Source organism: Arvicanthis niloticus, chromosome 10 (genome assembly GCF_011762505.2).
Source record: "Arvicanthis niloticus isolate mArvNil1 chromosome 10, mArvNil1.pat.X, whole genome shotgun sequence".
Taxonomy (NCBI): Eukaryota; Metazoa; Chordata; class Mammalia; order Rodentia; family Muridae; genus Arvicanthis; species Arvicanthis niloticus.
Genome location: NC_047667.1, coordinates 44,213,627 through 44,240,640, shown reverse-complemented (window position 1 = coordinate 44,240,640; position 27,014 = coordinate 44,213,627). Strand labels below are relative to the sequence as shown.

Genomic DNA, 27,014 nt, shown 5'->3' with positions numbered 1-27,014 from the left:
TGCATGTGAATTCAGACAGTAAAGGCTTAGGCTTTGTAGAATAGCAAAAAGCAACTAGGTATCAGTTTAAAATGGGAATGAGATGAGGCTGGGCAGTGAGGAGCAGAAGAAAATAATGTCTCTGTGTAGAAGGCAGTTGAATAAGTATTTCCTAGAAGGACCATTTCCACTACTCAAGACACACCCCTTATTATTAGTTTTATAAATTTCTTTACATATATCTCCATAAATACTGGTTATGTATTAAGTTCCCAAAGAAGGAAAGCCATTCTATAGTCATTTTTTTTATTATAGTTGATCAAAACTTTGAGTCACTCAAAAGATTTCTTTCCTTTTTTTTTAAAAAACAAATTTATTTATTTGTTTTATGTATATGAGTACACTGTAGCTGTCTTTAGACACACCAGAAGAGGGCATCGGATCCCATTACAGATGGTTGTGAGCCACTATGTGGCTTCTGGGAATTGAACTCAGGACCTCTGGAAGAGCAGTCAGTGCAAGACTCTTAGTCAATGAACTGTCTCTCCACCCAAGATTTCTTCTTTTCACTGGTTCCTTTTACCTCTTATATTTACCTCTTAAATATAATTCTATTTTGTGTTCTGATAAAATCTCTAAGGATTGTCTCTTCAAATAAAATGAAGGCAAAAGATCAGGGACACAGACATGAAGCTGAGCATATGTAACACCCTGATTTGTGAAGTTAATTATTTACTCACACACAGTTCCAGGAATCCCTCCCCAGAAACTGCCTGTTTCCCATCTGCCTCTGCAGCCCATCTGAACAGGAATGCTGCTTATTACAGCTTGTTTCTCTTCTGTTCTTTGATGTTCTCTGGTGATTGTTCATGATTGCTCTTGTTTGCGTTGCTTTGGGTTTCAGTTTTGGTGAAAAGTAACTCCTGTGGATGAATGCTCACACCATTTTACACCTGAGAGAGATAGAAGAGGAGTTGTGTCTCTGTGCCCTTTTGTTCTGCTCATGAGTCTACACTCAATATGAATTCTCCTGCTGCCTGAGATTTTCAAGTGCTAGGGGTTTTCCTGTGACCATGGTCAGCTTCTGTTCAGAAGCCTTCAGCAATACCACTTACATCCTGTACATACTTGACAAGAGAAACATAACTGAATCAAAGATCAGAATTCACTTGAAGGACTTTGTCTTCTCTGGTGCATTCTGGTATTGAGTTGAATCAAGAAGCACTGAATTTAAAGGTAAAAAGGAGATCTGGCAGTGTCTTGACTCTGGATGGCATGGTTTTTATTCACGGAGCCCTAGCTTTTTACAGGTAATGAGTTGCTGCAGCATGCTGGAGAAATTAGATTTTGCAGCCTTTTTCTTTGAAGAAGAACTACCTGCTTCTGCTTGCTCTTTTTCATGCCCAATCTTAGAAAGTAAGGAATTTGAGCTGCCAGGAGCAGGCATTGTTATTCAGTGTAGAGGTCTTTTTGGGGGGGGGCAACATGTCAGACAAATGGTTGTGACATCTTAAGGGCAGTTTGAAAGGCTGTGGAGTCCACTATCCCTGCTTACTTCATCTATCTGAAGACTTGAAGTACTGCCACTTTTTTTTTTTTTTCTTAAAATACTTCAAATGAGTTTATAACTGATTTGACTTTTGAGTCAGATAGTAAAACTAAGATGTTTGGTTCCCTACTTAAATTTTTGTTTTCTTTTTCAAGAACACCTAGACTAAATGTCAGGTAAATAAATGAAATGGCATTTATAAAGAGGAATCGTGTGCTGCGGTGAGCATAGGAAGAGCCACAAAGAACCTCCACCTGTGTGAAAGCAGGTTTGAGTTAGGGGTATTGAGTCCAAGACAGGAAAAGGTGTGCTGCATGTGGGGCAGGGAAAGCAGTCCTGCACAGAACCTGCTTTCTGAGAGAGAGTTCTTAGCGAACGCTTCTCATCTGTGTTGTCTGAGAGTACAGAAAAGCAATATAACAGGGAGTGCATGTGACCTGCTTGTTGTAGTAAATCTCCACCCAAGCTGAAGGCTGAGACTCTTAACAAATGAAAATATTTTATTATATATGTATCACATACACATACATACATATTATATATATTAACAACTATCCTAAAGTTTCTTTGGAAGCCTTTTACTACACTTAAACTTCAATAAAGTGTTCCCATACTTCCCTACAGTAGTAAGCACCACATTATTTTACTTGTAACTGTTTGCCTGGCTATAACTACTAACATTTTAAAAATATGATTTTAGTATTTGAATTTTATTTCTTCCATTCCTTTATGAAAATAACATTCAGTAAATGATTGGTGATCAACTTTTGTAGGTAAATTAGCAACCCTGCCCCCATTAGAGTCTGTGCCATTTTCTGAGCCATCTCCAGAAGGAATCCCATGAGCTGGTACGTTCGTTAAAAGAAATAAAATTAATGTCCTTTCAGCAGCATTTGCAAGAACATGCAGACCTTCCATGCCTCAGTGGAACTTCTTGATAACACTGTCTTATTTTGCTTACTTTGTTTGTCAAATGCTAGGGCATTTAAAAGCAGAAGCCAAGTTTCCATACAGTTCTTCTTAAAAGAAAAATCCAACCAATCATATCACCATCCTTCCTCCCTTCCCCAGAAGCACATCTTACAGTGAATAGCTTTAAATTTTATTTGACGGTGAAATTTTAATTAAATATTAGGCCTGGAAAGTCTGACTTTCTTGTTGCTCTAACGTGCTGTGACCTAGGATATCTTCCCAATACGTTTCCCAGAAGGTTTAATATTGTAACATTTAAATGTGGACTTTGTCTTCGTCTATGTTAAAACTGTATAAAAGGATGGAAAGGGTTTGAGGTTCTGTGGGTTTAGCCTCCTTGATCTTATTGATGCTTACGTTATGTTTGCTCAGATAGCTTTAAAAAAAAAAAAAAAGACATTTGAAAATTCTAACACCCAGTACACATCTGTAAGAAAAAGACAAGGCCAGAGTGTGCATTTCATAGGAGGCCATGTAATCTATGGAGAGAAGTTCCCAACATAGAATCATGCCCCATCAAAATGGCAAAAATAACAAAAACAGAAAATACCATGTGCTGCTTAGGATCTAGACCAAAGAAAGAAAGAAACCTTGCACATGACTGTTGAATGTATAAACATGGGCATGTATTTTGGAGACTGTTTGAAAGGTTCAGGGTTGAACAGTGCTGTGACCCAACCATCCTGAACAGAAGTGTAGTACAGAAATGGTCACTGAGGAACCTGTACAAAACTATGTGTAACTGCACTGCTTTTGATAGGTAAAATCAGAAGCTACCCAAATATCCTTCTGTAGAAGAATGGATAAATTTTGATTTGTTTACATAGTGGAATTCTATATAAGAATGAAAATGAACAATTTATACTTTACACAACACAAAAAAATGTAGTGAGGGCTGTATAAAGTCTCAGAAGATGACCTCTGCTTATTGGGCAGAGTCTGTTATTTTGCCACTGTGCTTCATATTTCTGGCATGTTGGCCTCCAAGCTTCCAGGTGATTTTCTTGTCTCTACCTGTCATTTCACTCTAGGGTGTTGGGAGTATATCTATACATATGTATGTGCTCTGCCACGTGTGGCTTTTACCTGAGGAGCCATCTCTCTCGTCCCTATATTAATTTTATATTGTCATATAATCACATACTACCAGCTTAGCAAGTTGCAGTGCGTATTTTACCTTTATTATTTTCCAGACTAGAAACCCAGATAGAGTCTAGCTTATTCTCTGCTGAGAAGATTACAAGGCCAAACCAAGAAGTAGACCAGGTTGTGTTTTCTTCCCAACCTAGATGCTCAGTCCTCTTCAGTAACTTTTGCAGCCTGTTAAATATATAGGACTGAGATCTAGTGCCCTTTTTGCTGGCTGTTGGGAAAGGGTTGTTATTATTAGCTCTGAAGACCACTTTTGGGTTCTGTTCTCACACCTGCATCACAACAGCCTGGCAACTTATTTCTTTAAAGCCATCAAAATCTCTTACTATATTGAGCTGTCATGGAGTAGAGTATATAACATCTGTAATCTGATAGTAACTATACCACTACTTTGACCATGTAATGAATCATTGTGGTTTTGATTTGTGTTTCCCTGGTAGTGGTGTTGCTGGATATTGTTTTGAATACCTATTGGCCTTTCCTCCCCTCTTTCTGTGTTAGCCCGTGTATACCCATGTGTTGCACACACACATGTGATGCATGTACCCATAAGTGGATATGTAGGAACCAGGAGTTGACATTGAGTATTTTTCTTTATTGTTTGTTACCTTCAGTTATGCATGTCTGCTGGTGTGTTGGATATATGGAGGCTAGAGTTTAACATCAATATTTTTCTTTGCTGTTCTTCTCTTTGTTTGTGCCAGGGATCTCTCCCTGAACCTGGAGCTCACCTATTCAGCTAGCTGGTGACTAGCTGGTGAACACATCTTGAAGACCTGCCTGAATGTCTTCATAACACTAAAGTTACAGGGTAGGCTACTGTGCCATCTTTTTACATGAGTGCTGGATCTGAACTCAGGTCCTCATGCTTGCACAGGAAGTCAGCCCATCTCCCCAGCCCTACTCTTAGCCATTTATATGTCTTTTAAGAAATGTTCATTCAGGCTCTTTGCCAATTCTTTAATCAGTTTATTCCAGTTTTGTTGTTGAGTTTTGTGATTAGTTTTTGGATATTAACTATTTTCAGCTATTCAGTTGGCAAATATTTTCTCACAATATATAGACTGCCTTTTCATATTCAACTGTTTCTTTGCTTGGACCCATGAACTTACTTTAGATGTCACAGGTCTAAATGGATTTCCCCCTTTAAAACTGTATACTAGATTTTCTCCTCTAAATATGTTGTGTACTTTTACTTTAAATATGCCACTTACAACAATGGTAAAAATAGATACTTGTTTCCGTCTTTGAGGTTGGCAATGGAACATTTATGAAACAGCAAAAAACCAGCCTCTTTAAGTGTCTTAAGGTCAAACATTCTTATTAGACGTGGAAGTACATTTATCCATTCATTGATGAAACACAGTTGTACATGTAACTAACTATATGTAGTGGTAATGTAGTGAAATTCTATGGGTAAGAATCATGTAAAACAATGAAACATTAAATTCAATTTGACTTTTATTATTTTACATTAGAATCTAGGTGTTCAGGCTGCTTGCTATTTGCAACTGACCTCAACTTTAGTCAAATCATTAAGCAAGCAAAATACTTTAATTCACAAATAATGACTGTTGCCTTTTCTGTTTATACCTCATCCTAAATATCTAAAACAAAATGCTATTTTAAAAAACTCTCTACTATAGAGTATATGGATTTTCATCTCTGGAGTAGAACATCTACTGACTCCCCTTCATAGGCAGTATGATTTCGTCATTTAAAGCTTGGCTTTCCTGTTTATAAATGAAGAAATGTTGAGTCAGCCTCATGCATTATCATAAGGAGTAATGAGGTTAAACATGTAAATGAACATCTGACCTATTTACTCTTAGTGACACAATTACTTCAAATACTGTTTGGCCTAGAGATAGTTAGAGGAGATATATCCTATTTATTTTCAACTTTTTAATAGTCATAATAATGTAGATACTTTTGTTTACCTATTTACACATGCAGTAAATATTAAGTAGCTTCTATTCATTTGATATTGGATGACAAATCTTATACTTCAAGAATTGTATATTGTTTGAGTAATTGATTGGTTTAATTTTATTTTAGAAAAAAATTTTAATTACATATTAGCAACTTTCTAGGGTGTTTTGGAGAATAGTTGTCTGCTAGTTAACTATAGTTTTCTTTTAGCTTTTCTTCTTCTTAGTGTAGCTTAAATCTGATCACCTTCAGTCTGAAACTGTCTTCAGCTTCCTTAAATAAAATCAGCCTTTAGTATTTGAAGAGAGTTTTTTAGTAATTATGTTACTTCCTTACCTATTTGTTTCCTTCTATTTAAAGTCCTATCACTGAAAGATATCAGAGCATCCTTTGTATATGTGCTAAGTACCCTTATGGCAAGGCTACATCTCCTGTAATTACTAATATCCTGTTCCTCTTTGGCTTTGCTTCCTGAATCCAAGTAAATGAAAGTTCATCTTAGCTTCATTAATTTCATCAGATCTAAGTACTGATGAAAATTGGAGAGCAAGTGAAAACAGTGAAAGGCCCTCAGTGATGCATGACGTACATAGAAAGGACTTGAGAATTGGGGTGCGTGGGTAGAGTGGACTAACTCCTACAGTTTGACCTTGGACCGTCACATTCATGTGCATGCACATGCACACACACGCTGAAGCGAATAAATACAAACTTTAAAAGTTTCTTCAAAAACATTTAAAAAGTTGTAGTGTTGCATTCAGTTTAAGCTTTTTAGAGGAAGAGTTTTGTACCCAGCCAAAGCAGTAACAGAATGGAAATACAGCCACTGTCTGTCAGTCTGTTGTCTTAGAGTTAATTACTCTTGTAGCTCTCCATCACAAGGGTGCACTTAGTGTCAATGTATTCAGAAGTCCCTCAAAATTTGAGACATTATACATATGTGTATACACACACATTATACTTTAACTTATATTTGTATTCAGTTTTTAATGATTTTTATAGGATAATTGGGTTTTATGAGTGTAGGTGTTTTGCTTGTATGTATGTCTTGCACACCATGCAGTGCTGCATGCCTGCAGAATCCAGAAGAGGGCATGATATTCTTGGACTGGAGTTAAAAACAGTTATGAACCTCCATGTGGTAGGCAACTGAACCTCGGTCCTCTGGAAGAGCAGCCTGTGCTCGTAATTGCTGAGCCATCTCTCCATTTCCAGATAATTTGTTTTTCAAACAAAAGTTTATGATACAAATTAAAATTCAGACGGTGGATTATACACATAGTGGCACCTTAATTTTATTCTTAAAATGCCAATGAATGGCCGGGCGGTGGTGGCGCATGCCTTTAATCCCAGCACTTGGGAGGCAGAGGCAGGCGGATTTCTGAGTTCGAGGCCAGCCTGGTCTACAGAGTGAGTTCCAGGACAGCCAGGACTACACAAAGAAACCCTGTCTCAAAAAAAGAAAAAAAAAAAGAAAAAAAAATACCAATGAATGCCAATGTTAAATTTCATAATTTTGATTATTATTAATTATGTGAGAAATTTTCCTTTGTTTAAAAAACTTCTCTGAAAATAGTTTATGGCTAAGGATATAATGCCTCTAATTTTCATAGATGATTTCAAAATACACATATATGGTACATACATACAGAAACTGATGGAGAAAAGGTAGACATCTGGAAAAGGGGTTTCATTATACTATTCTTGTGCCCTATTGTTAAATGTGAAACTACAATAAATACTGGGAGAGTATTTCTACTGCTTTACCAACTTAGATGTTGCTTTAGAAAAGATGATCTGCCATATATTACCTGCCACCATTCATTATTATTTAGTATTAACTTTTGCCCATGTGTAAGAATAATACTAAAGGAAAAAAGAAACTGAGTCAGGTTTTAGTTTCATCAAGAAGAATGAATCCCAAAAGATTTAAGAAGAATAAAATGATGGTTAAATTGGAAGATAAAATTTAATAAAAATAAAGATTATGTATAAAACATCTTATTTTGATATTCTTATAAAAATTCAGGCCTCCACATAAAAACTTTTGTACAGGTTTTCATAACACCATTGTTTGTAATATTGGTAAGTATAAAAACCCAAGTATACGTGAGTAGAAAGTAATACAGTACTATACTTGCAAAGTATGGGTGACCTCAAGCATAAGAAAACAAGCACAAAGACTTACTCTATGAAGTCTATACTAGGCAGTTTCAGAGAGACAAAACTTAGCAATGATAGAGCAACTGATGGCTCTAGAGGTTTTTTTGGAGGCAGCAAAAAATTTTCCGGAATTAAGTGATAGTGAGGGTTGCACAACTTTTTGATTGTTCTAAAAATATTTTAAGGCTGAGTGCTAAATGTGTTTAGTCTAAGGCATTGGGTTCAAAGCCTAGCACCAAAACAAAAATAACAGCGTACCTTGAGAGGAATAATTGTGATGGTATGTGAATTGTATTTCGTAACAGCTCTCACAACAAAATAGCCTTATGTAGCCCACCAGCCCCCCAAATTTTCCCTTTAACTAAGTAAGTCAAAATGCCAAAGACCTTGAAATGTTACATGGTGAAGGATCCAGTTACTTCACAGACCTGACCACCTTTTGTCTTTCTCCTCTTTCCAGTCTAGCTGTGCTACCTTCTTGCTGTTCCTGCTTCTAAGCTTAACTGGTCCTTCCTTCTTCCTGAGACCCACTACTTTCATGCTGTCACCACTTGGTGGTGTGGATGACTAACTACTACCTGCTGTAAAATAATACAACTCACTTCTTTGTTTTCTTTTTTGTGCTATTTACTATCAAGTATAGTATGCACTTTGCTTTTTAACCTTGCCTATTATTTACTACTTTAACAAACACTCTAAGCCCCTTAGGGCCAGAGATTTTGACTATCTTATTTGCAGCTGTCTCTATCTCAGGGTTTAAAATAGTGCTTGGCTTAAATCAGCACTAATGTAGAATGAATCTAAACATGTAAGTACAGGCAGTTGAGATGAAATTTGGATATATCAAGTAATTGAGGGAACGGTGTCTTTGGGTAAGTTTTATTTTCTTATTTTTAAGGACAAAGGATGAATGAAGCCATGCTTAAGTTATGACGGTTAATGGGGAGAAACCAGTGTGGTGCTTTACATATTAATATAGTCTCAACAGAGAACTTCACTTTAGTCCCTTGTTCGCTCAGTTTATAGGAAAGATTTATAGAGCCAAATTGCTTTGCTGATATTTTAGGTCTGTACTTTTCTTTGCTCATGTAAATAAGATATAACTTAAATAGGATTTATTTTGATTGTTCATGTGAAAACTAATGTCAGGGAACTTTCAATCAGGAATATGTGAAATTATTTAATATTATCTTTTATATAAGAAATACAATCTCACCTTCAGTAATATACCTTCCAGTAAACATTCATGCCAATCCAGTCTTTTCCAGGCATTAATTTTTAAATTAATAGAATAGGTTTTGCTTTCTAAAGGCATGAGGTATAATGGGGGAAACCACTATGTAAACAAGTACTAAGTAACAGGAGCACTTACAGTGAAAATACAATGCAGAACCTCGGAAATCCTACTGTTAGGTGTAGGGACAGTCCCAAGTGATGATTTCAGCTGACTCTCAGTAGGTCAGCTTGATTTTTCTCTCTCTCTCTCTTTCACACACAGACACAGACACACACAGGCACACACAGACACATGCAGACACGCACGCACCCTTTCTTTCTTCCAAAGAAAGGCAGCTATTGACTGGAAGCCCAGAATTGCCCCCAAGTTCCAACCACCAGCTCGAATTCTTATGAAGCGGACTTGTAATATCCTTAATGTTGCTGTTGGCAGTCTGTTACAGATTCCATTATTGTCGATCAATGCAGTCGCCATGTGAGGTGGGGGGAGGAATGGAGGAGGAGAAGAAAAGGAGAGATGAGAGCTTCCTATTCACGGATTTATCAACCTGCCTTTGCTCACAGGAAATCCTCCTGGAGGGGGCTGGGATGCTGCTGAAACAGCCAAGGCAGGAAAGGGCTAGGGAGCTGCAATTCTGACTGAAAGGAAATTTGTAAACCTTTCTTTTCAGAACAAAACAAAATGCTGAGTTTGTTCTTGTATCTTTGTTTTTGTTTGATGATGTGCTTTACCTAGCTGATTAGCTATTGTGCTGTCTGCTTATCGAAGCTGTTTCCAGTGTAGGACACCCTTCTCCTTTTCTTTTCTTTGAGTGTCTTTATTCTTTATTTCCCCATGCTTTCTCCTGTCATTAAACACACATCATTTTTCAATTTTATTCTGGCATTCTCTTTCAGGCTAAAGCTTAACAAAAAAGAGACAGAGAACAAATCTCTCTTTCCTCTATCCTGCCATCCTCTTTTAACCCTTTCTATTCCCCTCATCATTCCACCCCCACTGTTGTGTTAGATTGATGTCACAGACAGAATTCAGAGTGGAGGGAGGATCACATTTTCTTTCATCGTTACAGCCTAACCCACAATTTTAGCATTGGACCCCGCCACCTCCAAGAATTTAGTCTCTTTATCCATTTCTTCCCGCTTCATCATTCAGTAATTGTATTCTGTATGGAAAAGTTTTCTGGCTGGAGAATGAGTCTCCTTTCTCCTGGTGATGTGTCGGAGTGGTTGGATAGTAGCACCGAAGAGGAGAAGAGCCTTCTGTCATTTCTGGGTAAGGTAGGGCTTTCTTGTTCATGTAACCCTTTGTTGTCCAAACTTTTTGTACTTTGGGGAAGAAAACCCCAAATTTTCTAAATCTAACTTTGTATTTTTTAAAAAAAGAAAGATGTGAAAAAAATGTGTTTGAGTTGTGTGTGTTTCAAGTTTGTTGTTGTTGTTGCCTGTAGACATATTCTGCCCACACTGGGTACGAGAAATAAGGCACAATTTGTTTTGCTTTAACAAAGAGTGGTAGCTCTATACAAAACTCATCATGTCATCTTGCCTTCTGTCCATGTGTGTAGATAACTTCCAATAGCCAAAAATATACTATTAATTTACACTGTTCTCAGTACAGTAACAGTGAGGCTTGCCGTCTGAGAGGGAGGAAAATGCTGTGTGTGTGTGTGTGTGTGTGTGTGTGTGTGTGTGTGTGTGTGTGTGAGAGAGAGAGAGAGAGAGAGAGAGAGAACCCATGAAGTAGCTTTTGTGCAAAGTGTACTTGTAGTGATCATAAAGGATTTCTTCTGAGCATATAAAATTGAACACATGGAATGGAAATTACTTTAACTTTGTACTTACAGATGCTTTTTAATAAATTTCTAAGTGGCAATTATTGTTCTTGGAGTTGTAAATACAATAGATAACTAGAAAACTTAGGTTATAAATCTTTAACTTCATGTGCCTGTATGAATACTTCTGCTTATTATGATTGCCATCAAATGTATCATTTTTATTAATTTTATTCATGTCATATGTTTGTATACATATTGGTATTGGTATACCTTTACTATAAATGAGTGAAATCCTTGTCTTACAGTTTTATATGAATATTATATTAAGACCATTAGTAGTTTAATACCAGTTCCAAATATACCTCTGCTTATACATCTGTCATAGTTAGCATAAGTTTCCTTTGTTTTATTAAATTCAATTTGGTTTCCAACCTCAGCCTTCTATAGGTGCTTCCTTTTTTCCTGCAGTTGAGAAATAAAGGGGTCATGCCAATCCAGTCTTTTCCAGTTCTCCCATCAGGTAGACCTATTTAGATGTTTATCCTACTCTTTGTTTGTCAGGGTCTTATTAGATTAAATATTTGTGTAACTATAAATCTATGCATAGCTCCACCATTTGGTGTCTGGTCTAATTCTACTTGTTTCCGATTCATTTTTGCCGCAATACATACATGCACCTACATATAAGGACACATAAGTTCAGGGAAGTAAATAGTGATATCCTTCAGTAAACCAACAAAATGGACCCAGTGCATTATAGGAAAAGGAGACAGAGACATTTTCAAACATTGTTTTCTTGCTATTTAATACATTTATAAATTCTAGTTATCAAGCCTAGAATCTCAATTGTTCAGTTTCTCTCATTCCTCTCTCTTTCCTTCTTTTCCATCCCCTCTCCCTAACTTCTCCCCCCTTTTCTTTGTCTTTGTTTTACTATACCTAAAAGGAAGGCTAACTAAAGATGTCTTAAATAATAATTTTAAAACAATACTACAGTGGTACCCCTTGCCCCCCCTTTCTTCTGTCCTCTGATTAAGGGAGTTATTTTTCTGTAATTCATATTTGCCCACAAGTAGAGGTGATAAGGACAAGGATACTACAACTTAGTTAGAAGGGAAATATAAATGTGTATACATCATTGAGTTGACTTTTACATAGATAATTTTCAGTTGTCTACCTCTTTTTAATGAAAGGAAAGTTTAGCATGTAGAATAGATACATTTTACTTGAATGCCTTAAGAAAAAAAAAGCTTAGTTGCTGAGTGAGTATACAAGCGTGAATTACAGGTGTGAATTACTGGTTGTGAGTTACAGGCGTGAGTCCATCCCATGCTTAGCTGCGCAGCACTGAGCCCTGGGTGTAAGGACATCGTGGGGTGAGGGTAGGTTTAGTGTTTTGAGATAAGAGACTCACTCTGTAGCTTAGACTGGCTTGTGTAGCTCAGGTTGGCCTCTAACAGAGTCCTCCTTCAGCCTCCCAAATGCAGGATTATAGGTGTGAGGCACCACATGCAGCTAGTGAAACTTCACTTTAGGATTAGAGCTCCTTCCTGGTTCTAGATGGCTAGTGTCTTCATCTGAATAATAAGTGTTTGCTGAACTCTTCAAGAAGAGCTAGGAGCAAAATTTTCAGGTACAGCTTGTACTGAGTTGAGGATTAAATAAAACCTTTGTCATTTGCTAACACAGTTGCCATTCATGAAAACATACTATGCCCAATGAAGATGCCAAGGAAAAACATAAATACTTGAATCTGCTTTGAGGTAATAAAGGATGAGAGAAATCAGGACTTTGTGTCAGAGAAACAAACCTTTCAAACTATGATTTTTTTTTTCACTGCAGATTTCAAATCAAATTTCTGTCCAGAAAAGAGAAATTGCTGATGCTGTTAGTCTCTAGTATGTCACTTTTAGACAGTAATGTTCAGATATGCTTATTAATTTGACACACTGCTAAGTTGATAAAACTTCGTAAAACTATACTTGTTCATTATTCTCAAAACTCCATAGTTTTCATTTCACCTCTCAGACACAGTTAAAATCCCTACTGTGAAACTTTGGCATATCCCCCTGACATTCCACTGCTGATTTCAATGGGACATCAAAATCTGTAGGCCTACTAAGCCCACTGACTTTCTCCATTGGCCAGATGCTTTACCTTGTACATGCTCTGCTTCTCTTCTCAGCAGAGTTCAAAGAAATAGTGTTCAAGACACTCTTAGGTACTGTATTTGGACACAAAGAACTATAAGATAAAACTGCTCAAGAAACATAGAGTATTGCTAGGAAGTAATATGAATTCTGAAGAAGTTAAATGAGTACACTGATAATTCAAGACAACTGTGGCCAAAAAAAGGAAGTACCTAGTTGTGAAATTATTTATTTAGGTGAAAATTGCTTTGGGCCTTTGAAGAGGCAAGAATTCATTTCTATTTATGAATGCCAAATGGAGAGGATTTAATATGAATCTCAAATGGATCAAATAGATATTTATTAAAAACAGTAGGTTTTCCTTGTATGAAAACCATGTCATGCAGAATATTAAATTATATTCAGGTCCAGTGAATAAACTGACTTAAAAAAGGAATGGGGTTTGTGTAGAGAAGTAATGAGAGATACAGAAGAGTATTTAGAGATTACTGGAAAACTTGGTAAAACAGGCTAATGAGTGACTAACAGTTTTATCCTGAAAGTTGGTGAAAAGATTTAAAAATACTTGAGGAAAAAAACAGTTCTGTGTTCAAAAATATGTTTGCTTGTTTAGATAGGATCTCATGTAGCCTAGGTTAGCCTTAGGAACCATTGCTCTTCCTGCTATTAACTCTCAGACACTGGATTTTAATATGTGTTCTAGCATGCCCAGGTCAAAATAAACTTTTAAGAAGACAGATCTAAAACTTGTACTTAAAAAAAAAAAAAGAGTAAAAACAATTAAACCAGTGTAAATACTTTCACAGTAAGCCAGTGTGCAATAAGTGTTTCTGTTCTAATACTCAGCCCTCATGTTCTTGCAGAGGACCTGAGTTTGATTTCCAGTGCCCATATAGTGGTTCACAACATGTATAACTCCAGACCCAGGTGATCTGATGCCCTCATCCGACCTCATGGGTACCAAGTATATACATGGTGCACAGACATAGACATACATGCAGGAAAAACACTCACACATTAAATAAGATGAGGAAGTCTAATAAAAACTTTTTAAAGTAGATTATAAAAGCCCCTAATAGTGTTTTTAAAATATGTATTATTATTGTATGAGGATTTGTATTCATATGCACCTATACTATAAAGGCAGAGAAAGTTTCAGGCATTGATTTGTTCCATTAGAGTTCTGAGATTACAGATGTGTGCGACTACATCTCACTTTTGGGCCCCCTTTTAAAAGGTGTCTCTAGTGGTCAAACTCAGGTCATCAGATGTACACAATGAGTGCCTTTACCTGCTCAACTATCTCACCTGCCTATAAATAGCTCTAGAAAGAAGACTCAATCACCTCTATCTTCCTACCAACTTAAAAAGTTAAATCCAGGTGAATATTTGCAATGCTTGAATTAAAAGCAGAGATGAAAAAGTGGAGAACTATTACAAGATTATGTTAGCAAAACAGGTGGAAAATCAGAATAAAATACGTCAAAGGATAATGGTAATGTTAACAAAAATCAAATTGAGACAAGGAGCCATCATTTCATGAGGTACAAACATGTAGGCAAAACAGCCATACACAATAAATAAAAATAAATATTGTTTTATTAAAAATGAAAGGAAACTCACCCCTTTTAAAATGTGGAGTTTATACAAAGTTTTGGGTAAGAGGGAGAGCCAGTCATTGAATTTTTCACTAGAGGAGTGTACCTGAGAGAACAACACTTGTGTGGGCTTATGGCTGAGGATCTAATTAAAGCTCAGGGTTAATGTTTTGGCAAAAGAAACCAGAAACCAACAATGCATGGAGAAATTCAACAACAGGAAATGAGGAAATGACAACTCTTGTTCTCCTTTTGGGACGTTTGTTACACCCCGTCAAGTGTTGCAGTTAGTTTGTGCCTGTGTGCACTGATGTAATATCTAATACTCTCCTGCTTCCAATAGGATGACAGTCTTTTCTTAGTACAGCACTGTCTCAAAACAGCACTGAAGATAACTTTTAATAAATGTTTTGACTGAACCAGTATTGTCTAAAATTGCTGAAATTGCTCATGTCAGATAGATAATCCATTTTCCTCTCTTTTCTGTTGTTTTATAATTTCTATATTAGCATTCTGGAGAAGAGGCAGAAAAGCCAGACTTGCTACATACTGAGACTGTCTCAAAAAATAATAACAGTAAAGCAAACAACCAACCAAAACAAAACCTGTGGGATTTTGCTGACATTGTAAGTTCAGCCCATTGTAATGTTGTAGCTAGTTGTAATACAGCCTGTTATATAGGGAAAAAAGATTAACATTTAATGAGCTAAATGTTTAATTCACTGTTTTAGGAAAAAAAAAAAAAAACCCAAATCACTCCAAAGAAAGTTTTAAAGACACTATAATGAAGATGAGACAATGAACTAAAAAATACAAATACATAAGATAGAATCAATAAAGCCAAAAATTGTTACTTTAAAATCTAAAGAAAATAGATGACCAACTTTGATCCAAATAGGAAGTATAAACAGTTAAAATTGAAGAAGGAACTCTTACAGAAAATTAATGACCTAAAAGTTGGAGATTACGGCCTGCAAAGATGCCTCGGTGATTAAGAGCAAGCACAGTTGTGAGCACTTGTTAAAGTTCTCTGACTTAGAGCAGCTCTTGTAGAGCACTGAGTCCACTTTAGCACCAGATCTGACATCACTGTTCTCCATGAGCACCTATACTCAGGTATACATACTCATACACAGACACACACATACACATAATTAAAAACAAAATATTTTTTAAACTGGAGTTTATAATTTAAAAAAACTTTATACAAGTATACATTTGAAAATGTAGACAAAATGCAAAACAACCCACAACATCTGTGAACTATACTAAAACCTAAATATGCTGATTGACTCATATTGCACCTCACTGGTTGTTGGTTACTTGGGATTTTTAATCTTCTTTTGTTTAGGGAATTTGTTTGAGGAAGGAGTGAGGGGAACAAGTGTTCTTTCAAAAAAGTTCCTGATGGGATAAGTAGTTATAAAACTAAAATTAAAAAAATAAACTTGCCAGATATGTAAAGAAAATGAAATTTGAATTAGAAGCTATCAAAAATTAAATGTGATTAATTTATATTTAAATGTACTTAATAAAATTTGGGACTTTGTGGATTTTTAAATGAGTGGTATATACATACCAAAGCCATTAAAGATTTATACTTGGCCTTCCCTGAAACTTATTTATCAAAATTATAGTTGATAATTTAAGTTAATGAATATGAAAGCTGATTGTTAAACTTGTCCAGATGGTAAAATCAATTCCATTTTAGAATGGGAAAACTAAAGATTGGAGTTAATTCCATTTGTAAAGCTGAAAATTTACCTTTTATTTTTATAATTAAATGGCAGTCCTGTATAATTCAGATGAATAAAATCCTAAGTATATATGTCGATTAAAGATCTAAGGGATATCCAGACAAATAGCATTTGGTTCTTTAGTTAAAAGTTACTTATTTATCATCTTTTATCCTATTTTAATAAAAGCATTTATGGATAGAAATATAAACATTGTAAGAAATACTTGAAATTGATGTGACTAGTCATTTTGTTTGTAATCTAGATCAGACCATTAGGGGAACTGGGGGTGTAAGACCTCAGCTGCAGAATACCAGTGTAGCTGGCGGTATGTTTACCTCGGTGCGGGAACCCCAGAGAACATATAATCAAGCAGTATAAATTTAGAGATGTACATGAAGTAGGTAGGCCTGGCTTTATAGACGTGCCTGAACTGAAGGTCACCTACAGTTTGATAAAAGGGTAAACACTCCTAAAGAAAGGCACTAGAGAATGAGTGTGACCAGTTCCCACAGATAGTCAGACTCAGGCAGATTATTTGCAAAGAGAAGGAATGTGTAAAGAAGGCATTTGACCTTTTTTTCCCTAAATGCCTGATTGTGTAAAGATCTATAGTAAAATAATTCCATCAAAAAAGCAGTGTTTAGGGGAACTTACTTATAATTGTGCACAGAATGATATTAAATAGATAGAAACAGTTGGTGATACTAACTAGGAGAAAGATCCCTGTCACAATCTGCATTTTTTAAAAGCCCTAGGTTAGGATGTTAAGGGCTGGCTAAAATGAAGCTGATCGGCATTTCAAAGACAGCCGATACTGACTGAATGCTAAAGCGGATAAACCAACATTATGCGCCCCCCCACCCCCCCATTTCTGTTACCTTTAGTAGCTACTTGTCTTATAGTTTAGTATCACGTTTTATTCTCATAAATGATTGTTTCATATTTATATTAAAGGACTATATATTTGTATTCATATTCTCTCTCACTTTTCTTCCTTTCTCCACCATTTCTCTTCCATGTCCCCTGTATTGTGTGGGATGGGGGTCTTTTTATATTGCTTAGGCTGACCTCAGACTTTTAGGCTAAAGTGATCTTCCTGCTTCAGCCTCCCTAATAGCTGGATTTTTTTCTTTTTAGTACACTATTCTATTAATTAAAGTTATATGTGAGGAAGAACTGTTGTTAAAATGCTTTCACATAATCAAAATCTATTTTTAAATTATCACTGAATGCTGAAATCATTGTTTCAGTAAATCTAACTGTATACCTCCAGTTACATTACTGAGTCAATTATAGACATAGTGTGAATACATTAGAGCACATCTGTAAAGAAGGTGGTACATATTACTATGAAGCTTATTAATAAGAACAACAAATTATTACATCAGTTTCAGAAAAACCTAAGACAAGACAGATGCAATGGCACATACCTATAATCGAGCATCATGTGAGTGTGAGGTGAGCTTGTGCAAGACCTTGTCTCTGAAAAATAAAAATGAAGAAACAACAGCAACAAAGAAGAGTAGATTAGAGAAGTCTTAAGGGCTAATTATAGAAAGCTGGAGGGATAATGTCTTCCAGAGTTGACAACATATATAACCCACCAAAAATGTGATATTAGAAAATTCTTATAGTTAGATTGAAATGCTTAAAATGGTAATTTTGGGCTCAACAATACTATTAGTTATTTAGAGATTATTCTTTGCAAACTCTAAGACCTTGATTAATTTAGTCAGGCTCCTAGAATTTGTGGAAGTAGTTATCTCGTATATTGAAGATTTCTTTAATAATGTTCAAGGGTGTATTATCTTCTAGAAGGCCTTTTCCCCTTATGTTTTAAGGTAAGAAATGTTTTAGGTATTCTTAATTCTGTTTGTCACTGTTACACTTTGTTATTAAGTTACATGCCTCACTTCTTTGTCTCTTGCTTCAGCTCTCTGTATTTTGACTTGGAGAGTCTTACTAGCATCAGCATCCCAGAGCCCTGTCTTCCTTGATAGGCCATGTTTGGAGTAAATGCCTAGAGTGCATGCCTTAGTTTTAAAATACAAAGAATTGTGAACATACTGTTAAAATTATTTTAGTTATTTTTAGGAACAAATAAGGAAACTAGAGTTTCTGTAGTTATAGTTTCTCCCTCCATTATAGCCTATTATGTAACACACACAGAGAACAAAGTAACATGCCTGGTGGTTAAAAGCACAGGCTCTAAATGCAGACTGCGTGGGTTCTAATCCTCATTTTGCCTCTTGCCTGCTGGGCAGACATGGGCAGAGTACTAGAACATCTTGTTTTTGTGTCTGTAAAATGGGGAGGATAATTCCAGTTCCAAAAAATTGTCTAGATTAAAGATATAATTCATTTAAACCCTTCTCTGAAATAAAGCATAATAAAAGAAGGCTTGGTATTACAGCATCATCATTATTTTTTTTTTTGTTGTCATTGTCAAAATGCCTGGTTGTTATCACTAAGAACCAGAGATACTTTTGTATTGGAGACTTAAGTTAAAACCTCAGCCTCTTTAAAATCCACTCTCTCTTTAAAAGCCCAAAGTCTTTCCATTGTGGACTTTTGTACAATAAAAGCTATATATTTCTTATCCCAAAAGGGAGGAACCAGAACACAGATACAATCAGATCAAAGCAAAACCATCCAGCAATGTAAGTAGTTCATTGTCTAACATGTGGTCTCAGGTGCAACTGAGACTGCCCCTTCAGCAGTATCCTCTGCCTACCTCTCCCAATGCCACCTCTCAGATGCTCTCCACACAACATTAGTGCCACAAAACACTGTGGAAAACTCTTACACATTACCAAGTTCAGCTGTCAGCTTGAGATGCAATCTTGGCTCCTCTGAACCACAGCTCTGTGTGTGACCCTGAAAAAAATACTTTCTAGAAGAGTGCACCTCAGTCATGCTAGTCACCTCAGTCATGCTAGTCTCTTACTAATCACAGCTGATTTTCAGCCACCTCTAACTAGCATCAGTTGTCCCAGTATAGCAAAAGATTTCACTTTAGTGTTGCTAGTCTTTTGCTAATCACAGCCAACTTTCTACCTCAGTTGAACAGAAACCTCAAATTCTTAGTACAAAATATCACAAAAGAGCTCCGAGTCTTTGCTTTCCTCTAAACTTCACAAGCCTGCATCACATAGGTGCACACTCATACACAGGGCAAGGCCTGCCGGGGACTGACTAATCCAGCAAGCTGCCAGTCAGCCTCCTGTGAGACTTCTGCCTTCTTTCTAAGTTAACATTGATCTTTAGGGGCACAGACCTTGTGAGAAATAAAACTTGTGGTCATTCAAGCAGTTATTTTATACCATGAGATAAATTGTGTTGAGGGTTGAGAAATTAGTGTAAAGTACTGACTCCTTTCACTGGTTCAGTTGCTTTACCTCTTCAAGAACAATTTAATTACAAGGGTTGTTTGTTTTAATTGCATGGAGATAAAAAGTATAGTAATTAACTATAGTTACTGGGTTTTGAAATCTAGCTGCTCACTTTAGCCAGTACAATTTCAAATAGTTAAAGCCTTGAAATATACTTGCCTAATGAGTTCATAAGCCTGAAACTAAAATTAGATGTTTGGGAGAAAGTGAGGAAATGAGTTTCAATTTTTTCATTAACCAGAATATTGCATATTAAGGAAACTGTTTCATTCTATCATTTTATCCTAGCTAATTAAACTTATTTTTCTCCCAGTTTGGTTTCTATCATTTATCCAGAGATTAAAATATCTGTATCTTTGAACCTTTGTAGATAGTTATCAGAGAAAATAATGAGATTTTTCTCCTGCCTTACCAGCTCCTTTCTCCACCTGTCTTGTCCCCCAACTTTAGAATCACCTGACTTGGATACATCACTCTTAAAGTCATGTCTTGACATCTGAAGGTCTCTCTGTATGATGTACTCCAACAAACTGATTTGCTTAAATTCCTTTGTGCCATTCCCATGAATCTGAGTTAATTATACTGCCATCTTCAGAGATGTATGTTAGAAGTCACGTGTGCCTAATTCTGAAAATGACTTCGTACATTAAGACTCATTTATCCTCTGATGGTTAGAGAGAAGCCGAGACACAGTTATTGGTCATAAATTTAAAATACAGCAATATCATGGAACGTCTTCTACTGCAGGCATATAAGCTGCGGTTTCAACTTCTCGGTTGTTAGGAATATTGTAATTTGGCCAATATCTTAATGGTTAGTATGCCACAAGGAGATGAAAAGGAGACCTGTATCCAGCATGCAAACAATGATAGGGTAAGCACTTCCAGTTGGCTTTTCTTAGGCAGCATTGATTTGTGTGCATTACTGGGTCTATGTAAAATGGTGTCCTTTTAACACTAGCTGAATTTAAATTTAAGTAATTTTTTTCTGCTGTAGCTTAGTGTAATACAGAGAGATTTTTTTGTAAGCGAGGGGAGGCAATGGATGCCTGTTAATAGCCTAAAAGTAACTAACGAGGATGTGCAGTCAGACGATTGATTGAATGAATAGCTGCTGCAGTCCTGTGTGTTTCTTCCTCGCTCGCTCGCTCTCTGCAAGCTGGAGAGAGGGAGGGGGAAGAGCAAGGCAGGGAGGGAGCACGAGAAAAATGCTTTCTCTTAAGTGGAAGTAGCACGGATCCCAGGGGCTAGGAGGCCAGAAATGGAAGTTTAAACTGCATCTATCTTTTAAAGGCAGAACAGCAAGAATCAAAATGTCAGTCTCCGGAGTCATGGTTTACTCTTTATTTTTTAAGATCTGGAAGATAACACAGAATACTTTTTTTAGGATGTATTTTTTTTCTTGTCCATGTTGAGATTATCTAATGTTATCTGAGAAGCTGGATTCCTATCTGTCATTTGAAGTGGAGATGGGAAGCAGTTGTGATAAAGGTATAATATATATAGATATCTGTGTGTGCATGTATATATTTGTATATCTATGTATCACTATGAAAAAATTTTTAAAATGTAGCGTGTTTATAGCTGTTAAATTAGAGCTCACATCATTTGCTGATTCTTAATCTTATTAGATCATTTGAACAGATTTATGATTCCAGAGTAAAATGTGGGTAAGGTCATATAGCTAGAACAAGGAGAAGCTGGTCTATTTTTATATCTGCATAGGCATGTATACTCTTTTATCCTGCAGCACCTTTCAGTCTTCTCAGAGCTTTTGCTACAGTCTAGTGAATCATCTGGATAGAACCGAACTTTGACCTTTGTTCAGACAGTGTCAAATCATGCACAGCACTAGTATTTCTGGATCACAAGAATATTAGAAATTTCTGATTCACTTAACTTCTAAATAGCTGATAGAGAAGTAAAGCTATATGGTATAAGATCTAAATATTAAGTGAACCTGAAAACCTTAACATATCATAGCTTAGAAGAATTACTATCTTACATATACACAATGAAAACATAAGTTGTCTCTCAGAATAGATTCTTAACCCAGACCAAGTTTCTTTGTCTTTATAGGTCAAACATAACAAAGATACCTAAAGCACATTGAGATAAAAATGTACTGGACCTTTAAAAAAAAAAAAAAAAAAAAGAGCTTTTTTGTGTATGTGTGGGAAAAAAACAGTAATTTTATAGTTCAGGGAAAGTCTGAAACTTTGGATCATTGATGTTTCTATTTCCTCCACTTTTCCAGAGGTGCCAGCAGAAAGGTCCCCCCGCAGACGGAGTATCTCAGGGACCAGCACTTCAGAGAAACCCAACTCCATGGACACTGCGAATACCTCTCCTTTTAAAGTACCAGTAAGTGTTGATTTCCCCTAAAAAGAAATATTTTACTTTTCTTTTGAGAGTTAAAGTAATCCAGATAGTATGTTCCTCAAGAATTTCATTACAGACCTGAAGGTAAAGGCCAGAGGTATAAGTTGATTTTGATTAACTATATATTATGTCCAGTATGAGGTCTGTTAGATTTTAAGAAATATTTTGCATGGGAACTATTTTTAAAAATAACTAAGTACCTTAAATATAAATTTTTCGGAACTATAGAGTACCAGTCTTTATAGATGTCACTTACTTATTAGGTAAAAATATATTAATATCAAGTACAAAAGTTTGCCAAAAGCATACTGAAATGGGGGAAACCATAGTGGAGCAGGTCAGCTAACCACTAGATGCAGTACTTCTGTCTTACTGTAACATTCATTTTTTATGCTTTATTATTTTATTTTCTACGTGTGTGTGTTCATGCATGTATGTATTTTCTATGATGCACATGAGGAGGTTAAAGGTAAAACTTTTTAGAGTCTGTTCTCTTCTACTTCTGTATGGATTCCAGGAATTGAACTCAGGTCATTGGGCTTTGTGGCCTTAATCTCCTGGACCATCTTGCCAGCCTCAAATAACTCAAATTTTCTACGTCATTTTTTTCTCTTTGAGTATTGGGTCAGAAATGCACCTATTTTATAAACATATTAAAATTTGTAGTGTTATAAGGGGTGCATTTGAAGAGAATTGCTCTAAGAGATTGGTTGTTATTTTAAGTACAATGAAAATCAGTTTCAATTAGAAATAAACTTTTGGGGGGTGCTTTTTTCTCTCTTAATGAGTCCAAACTGATATGTTCTTATTCTAATACGTTTAAGTTGAAATGGCCTTTTAAGTAGAACTTTTTTTTCAGATGTGTGATGAATGTTAGTTAGCACAAGTAGACATTTTATTTTTGTGAACTCTGAAGAACAATATAATTACCTCTTCTACATTAAAAGTGAGCAGAGTTTGCATATTCATTTCTGTAAGAACCCTTCAAAATTTTACAGATTTGTATAGAGTGGGTGCTAGATTAATATTGTAATCAGAATCTGGCAGCAATTTCAGAGCATCAGATTTCATGTCTCACTATATTTCTTAGTTCTATAGGCACAGCTACGTATGTTTTGATTTTTATGAATGAAAAATCATTCTTTCATCTTTTTCAACAAAGAAGTAACCAGTGTAGCTTAACATGTACTAGTGTACATGTTCTGATTGTGCTGATTGGTTTTTATCAACTTGACATATCTAGGAGGGGGATCTTAATTGAGAAAAAGGCCTTCATAAGAGTGAACTTTAGGCAAGTTGGTGGAGTATAGTCTTGATTAGTAGTTGATTTTGGAGGCCTAATCTATGATTGGTAGTGTCATCCCCCAGCTGGTGATCCTGGGGTATATAAGAAAGCATACCGAACAAGCCAGTAAGCAGCATCCCTCCATGGCCTCTCCATCAGCTCCTGCCTCCAGGTTCCTGTCCTCATCCCTTGTAGTTGGAGTATGATGCAGAACTGTAAGCTGAAATCTTTCCTCCCCAGGTTGCTTTTGGTTATGGTGTTTTATCACAGCACCAGAAACCCCACTAAGACAGTAAACTCTAAGGGATATGATCATACACCAGTGTATATTATATAGCAGTTCACAGCGACAACAGTGATCCTAAATTAAGAAAAAGTATGAGATTTTTTCCCATTAATTTATTTATTCATGTAAACAATGAGGATTTTTTTCAAGGAGTAACTGGGTATATTATCAGTTAACTATATTTAAAACTACTCATGGACAGAGTTCAGTCCATGATTAACTTGACTGGATTAAGTTCCAGTTCAGGATTTTCACATTTGTCTAGCTGGAACCAAATGGTGATTTCTTATGTATTTCTTAAAGTACGCAGATGAGACAACCGTCCAAATTATGGTAACAATGAAGAATGTCCTAAATTATGTGTAAAATTTTATTTATATTCAGGCTTTGTAAATTTTAATTAAGAACTGCAGTTTTCAGTAGTTTAAATAATAACTTGGTAACTAATGTAAGCGTTATCTTAATAAAACTAACCATTCTAAAGTAGAAGTTTCAAAGCAACAAAAGGGAGGTACTTAAGTCCAAGCACTACTTACAGACCATGTATTTTTGATAATCATAGAGTAATGAGGGAAAGAAAACTACTGATGAGAAAAATCAGTCTCAAAGTCATGTATTTCTAGAATGTAATTTCTAGAATTTCCAGTCACAGCCCTAGACATTGTTCTAGAATTAACCATCAGAACAGAACCAAATTTTCCATCAACTCCCTAAAAGACAAAGACAAGTATCTAACATGTTTTAGTAGCCCTGGAGCATGCCATCATATCTCAAAGTAGTATATTATACAGAAGTTGACACTGATAATAGTGATCCCGAATCATTAAAACAAAAAATGAAATTATATTTGTTTTGTTTATTAAAGTATAACTGGGTATATTATTTGTGAATGCTTTAAATCTTAACGATAAAGGATCTTTATAAGACTTACTGCCCAAAAAGGTCTGTTTGATGCTAGATAAATAACATTTTTATTTCTTGTTTGACAATTTCATGCATGTATCTAACATATTTTGACCATTTTCATTTCTCATTTTCCTCTTTTAGTTTGTTTGTGCCTTTGTTCCTCATTTAAAAATGACTATCCATTCTGACCATATTTGTAAACACCCCAGTTGCTCTGTGCAGTACATTGCACATAGCAAACATCCAGTCAAATAGTTGTTGAGTGGATAAATATACAGGATTTATAGAAGGATCCAAACAGAATGAGTGTATCTCAGATTTAGTCTCTTAGTATAACTTACAGCTCTAGGCAACTGAAATTATAAACATTTGCTGTTCAGTGAACATTTCATAAGAGATTATTTGTAATGAGTGTGCCTGTGTGCAAAATAAGTGTTCTTTCCTCAAAAGAATTTTTAGTTAACAGTTAGGATTTTCTAGAGTATATTCAGTGTATGTTTACATTTGGAAATTGAAACTAGTTAGAATTTTTATTTAATAGTTTTTTTTTCTTGAGGTATTTCTTGAAACTTAGATACCATGCATATGATATACAAGCTCACGATGTTTTTTGGTACTTTTAAGTTTTCTTTTTTTAAAGATTCTTCAAACAATTATAATCATTTTAATAGCTTTTGCTTCTTAAAAAGAACATTTTTTTGGGTTGGATTTTGTTCTTTTTACATTTTGCTAGGGTGTTTGCTTTGGTATATTTGTGTTTTCCTCTGTATAAAACTTCCTTTGTGTATTTTATGCATTGCTCATGATATTTAAGTGATTTTTGTGGAGAACTGAGAACACTTGAATAAAATAATTTATCTCTACCTACATTTAATTCTGAAAGGAAAACTATTGTATCTTGTTGTTGTATATAGCTGTTTCATACATAGTTTCTGAGTTTTGGGAACAGGCTTCTTTATACTCTATTTATAAAGTGACTATTGATATTTAGGATTTTTTTGTATGACTTCCGCTTAGATGATACCATCCATTTGGCATTTGACTAAGAGAGAGCTGCTTGTTTTCCAGACCAGGTGTTCAGCTTGGTGTTCTCATTCCCATAGCACAATGATCTGAGTTGGCCTTGTCTATGACACAATGCAGTCACAGCTGCTCCATTTGTATTGGCTTTGAGCTTAGCTCTGAAAGAATTCAGACACTAAAAAATATTCCAAGATGCCCAGAAAGCCTAGTTGAACTAAGGCAGCAGCCAGATATTCCTATAGAACATTCCTTACTCTCTTGATACTTTAACACCTGACCACTCCCAGTCAAACTAGTGCATGAGTGTAAAAGATTAATCCTTTGTATTGTTTTTTTTTTTTTTTTAACACTGGAAAAATAAAGTGAAGACTACATTAAACTCATGAATAACAAGATATTGGGGCTGGAGAGATGGCCTACCTGTAATACTGGCTGGTCTTCCAGAGGACTCAGTCTCAGTTCCCTGCACCCACAATGTGACTCACAGCCAACCATTGTAACTTTAGTTCCAGGGGATTTGACACCTTCCTCTGCTGGTCTATGTGTGTCACACAAACATCTATGCAGGCAAAACACTTACACACATAAAATAAACATTTTTACATGTTTCTTCAACATTTTTAAAATAAAAAAAAACATTTTACATGTTTCTTCAACCCCCTTTCTTAAGTATCTTGCTGTCAAGAGCAGCTGGTATTGGTTTCTGTTGTATCTGATGTCTTTTATATGCTCTGTATAAGTGCTTTTTAAAATTAAACAGACAATACTAGAAAGTGTTCATTGTCCAAACCAGTGGTTTTCGATTCTAACTAGCCATAAAACTTATACTGATGCTTAAAGATCATCTGGGTTTTGGTTTTTGTCTTGTTTTTTTGGGAGTGGTCTTGTTGTGTTATTGTTTTGTTTTTAATATTCCCAAATGTACCCTGAAATTGAGAATTGTTTGCCTTCGTGATTGGTAAAATATGAGGAACTCACTTGCATCAATCTAACTTACAAACATCAGTGTTTTCTTTTGTGTCTTCAAGTCTGACATAAGAAACTAATCAGTGGGCTGGTGAGATGGCTCAGAGGTTAAGAGCAGCGACTGCTTTTCAGGAGGTCATGAGTTCAAATCCCAGCAACCACATGGTGGCTCACAACCATCTGTAATGAGATCTGCTACCCTCATATGGGTGTCTGAAGACAGCTACAGTGTGCTTTGGGCCTGAGTGGGCAGGAAGCTGGAGCAGGATGGGGGTGAGTGAGCGAATGGGGACAGAGCAAGAGGGAGAAGGGAAGGGGGAAAAAAAAAAAGAAACTAATAATCAGCAGTGCTTGCTCTGTGGTCTGCTGCTGCTCACCTATAAACTGCTTTACAGTGCAGGAATCAATTATCTATGTCTTTGCCATGGTTGGATAGACTACCATTCTGAATTTACAAACCGTTTACCTTACTGTGACAGTGGCCGGTGTAAGAGTCTGTCTTAGAAGTGAAATAATGACGTTGACATTAT

The 27,014-nt window shown here is 35.9% G+C and overlaps 1 protein-coding gene and 1 long non-coding RNA gene across 7 annotated transcripts in view; one reads left to right on the top strand and one right to left on the bottom strand.

The window, feature by feature from the left end:
* Positions 1–27,014, top strand: part of Rasal2 (RAS protein activator like 2) — a 247,682-nt gene that overhangs the window by 136,694 nt on the left and 83,974 nt on the right. For 5 of the 6 annotated variants that reach the window (XM_034513119.3, XM_076941420.1, XM_034513118.3 and 2 more), the window contains one exon: positions 21,894–22,000. In XM_034513119.3, coding sequence (XP_034369010.1) covers positions 21,894–22,000 — 107 coding nt within the window. Of the gene's footprint in view, positions 1–10,081; positions 10,257–21,893; positions 22,001–27,014 lie in introns of those variants that run through there. The other variant, XM_076941421.1, reaches the window with a different exon arrangement.
* The window catches only part of LOC143443704 (uncharacterized), a 102,687-nt gene that overhangs the window by 56,630 nt on the left and 19,043 nt on the right, over positions 1–27,014 (bottom strand). Inside the window, exon 4 of the long non-coding RNA XR_013112892.1 lies at positions 17,676–17,727. This is a non-coding gene — a long non-coding RNA (uncharacterized LOC143443704). The remainder of the gene's footprint in view (positions 1–17,675; positions 17,728–27,014) is intronic.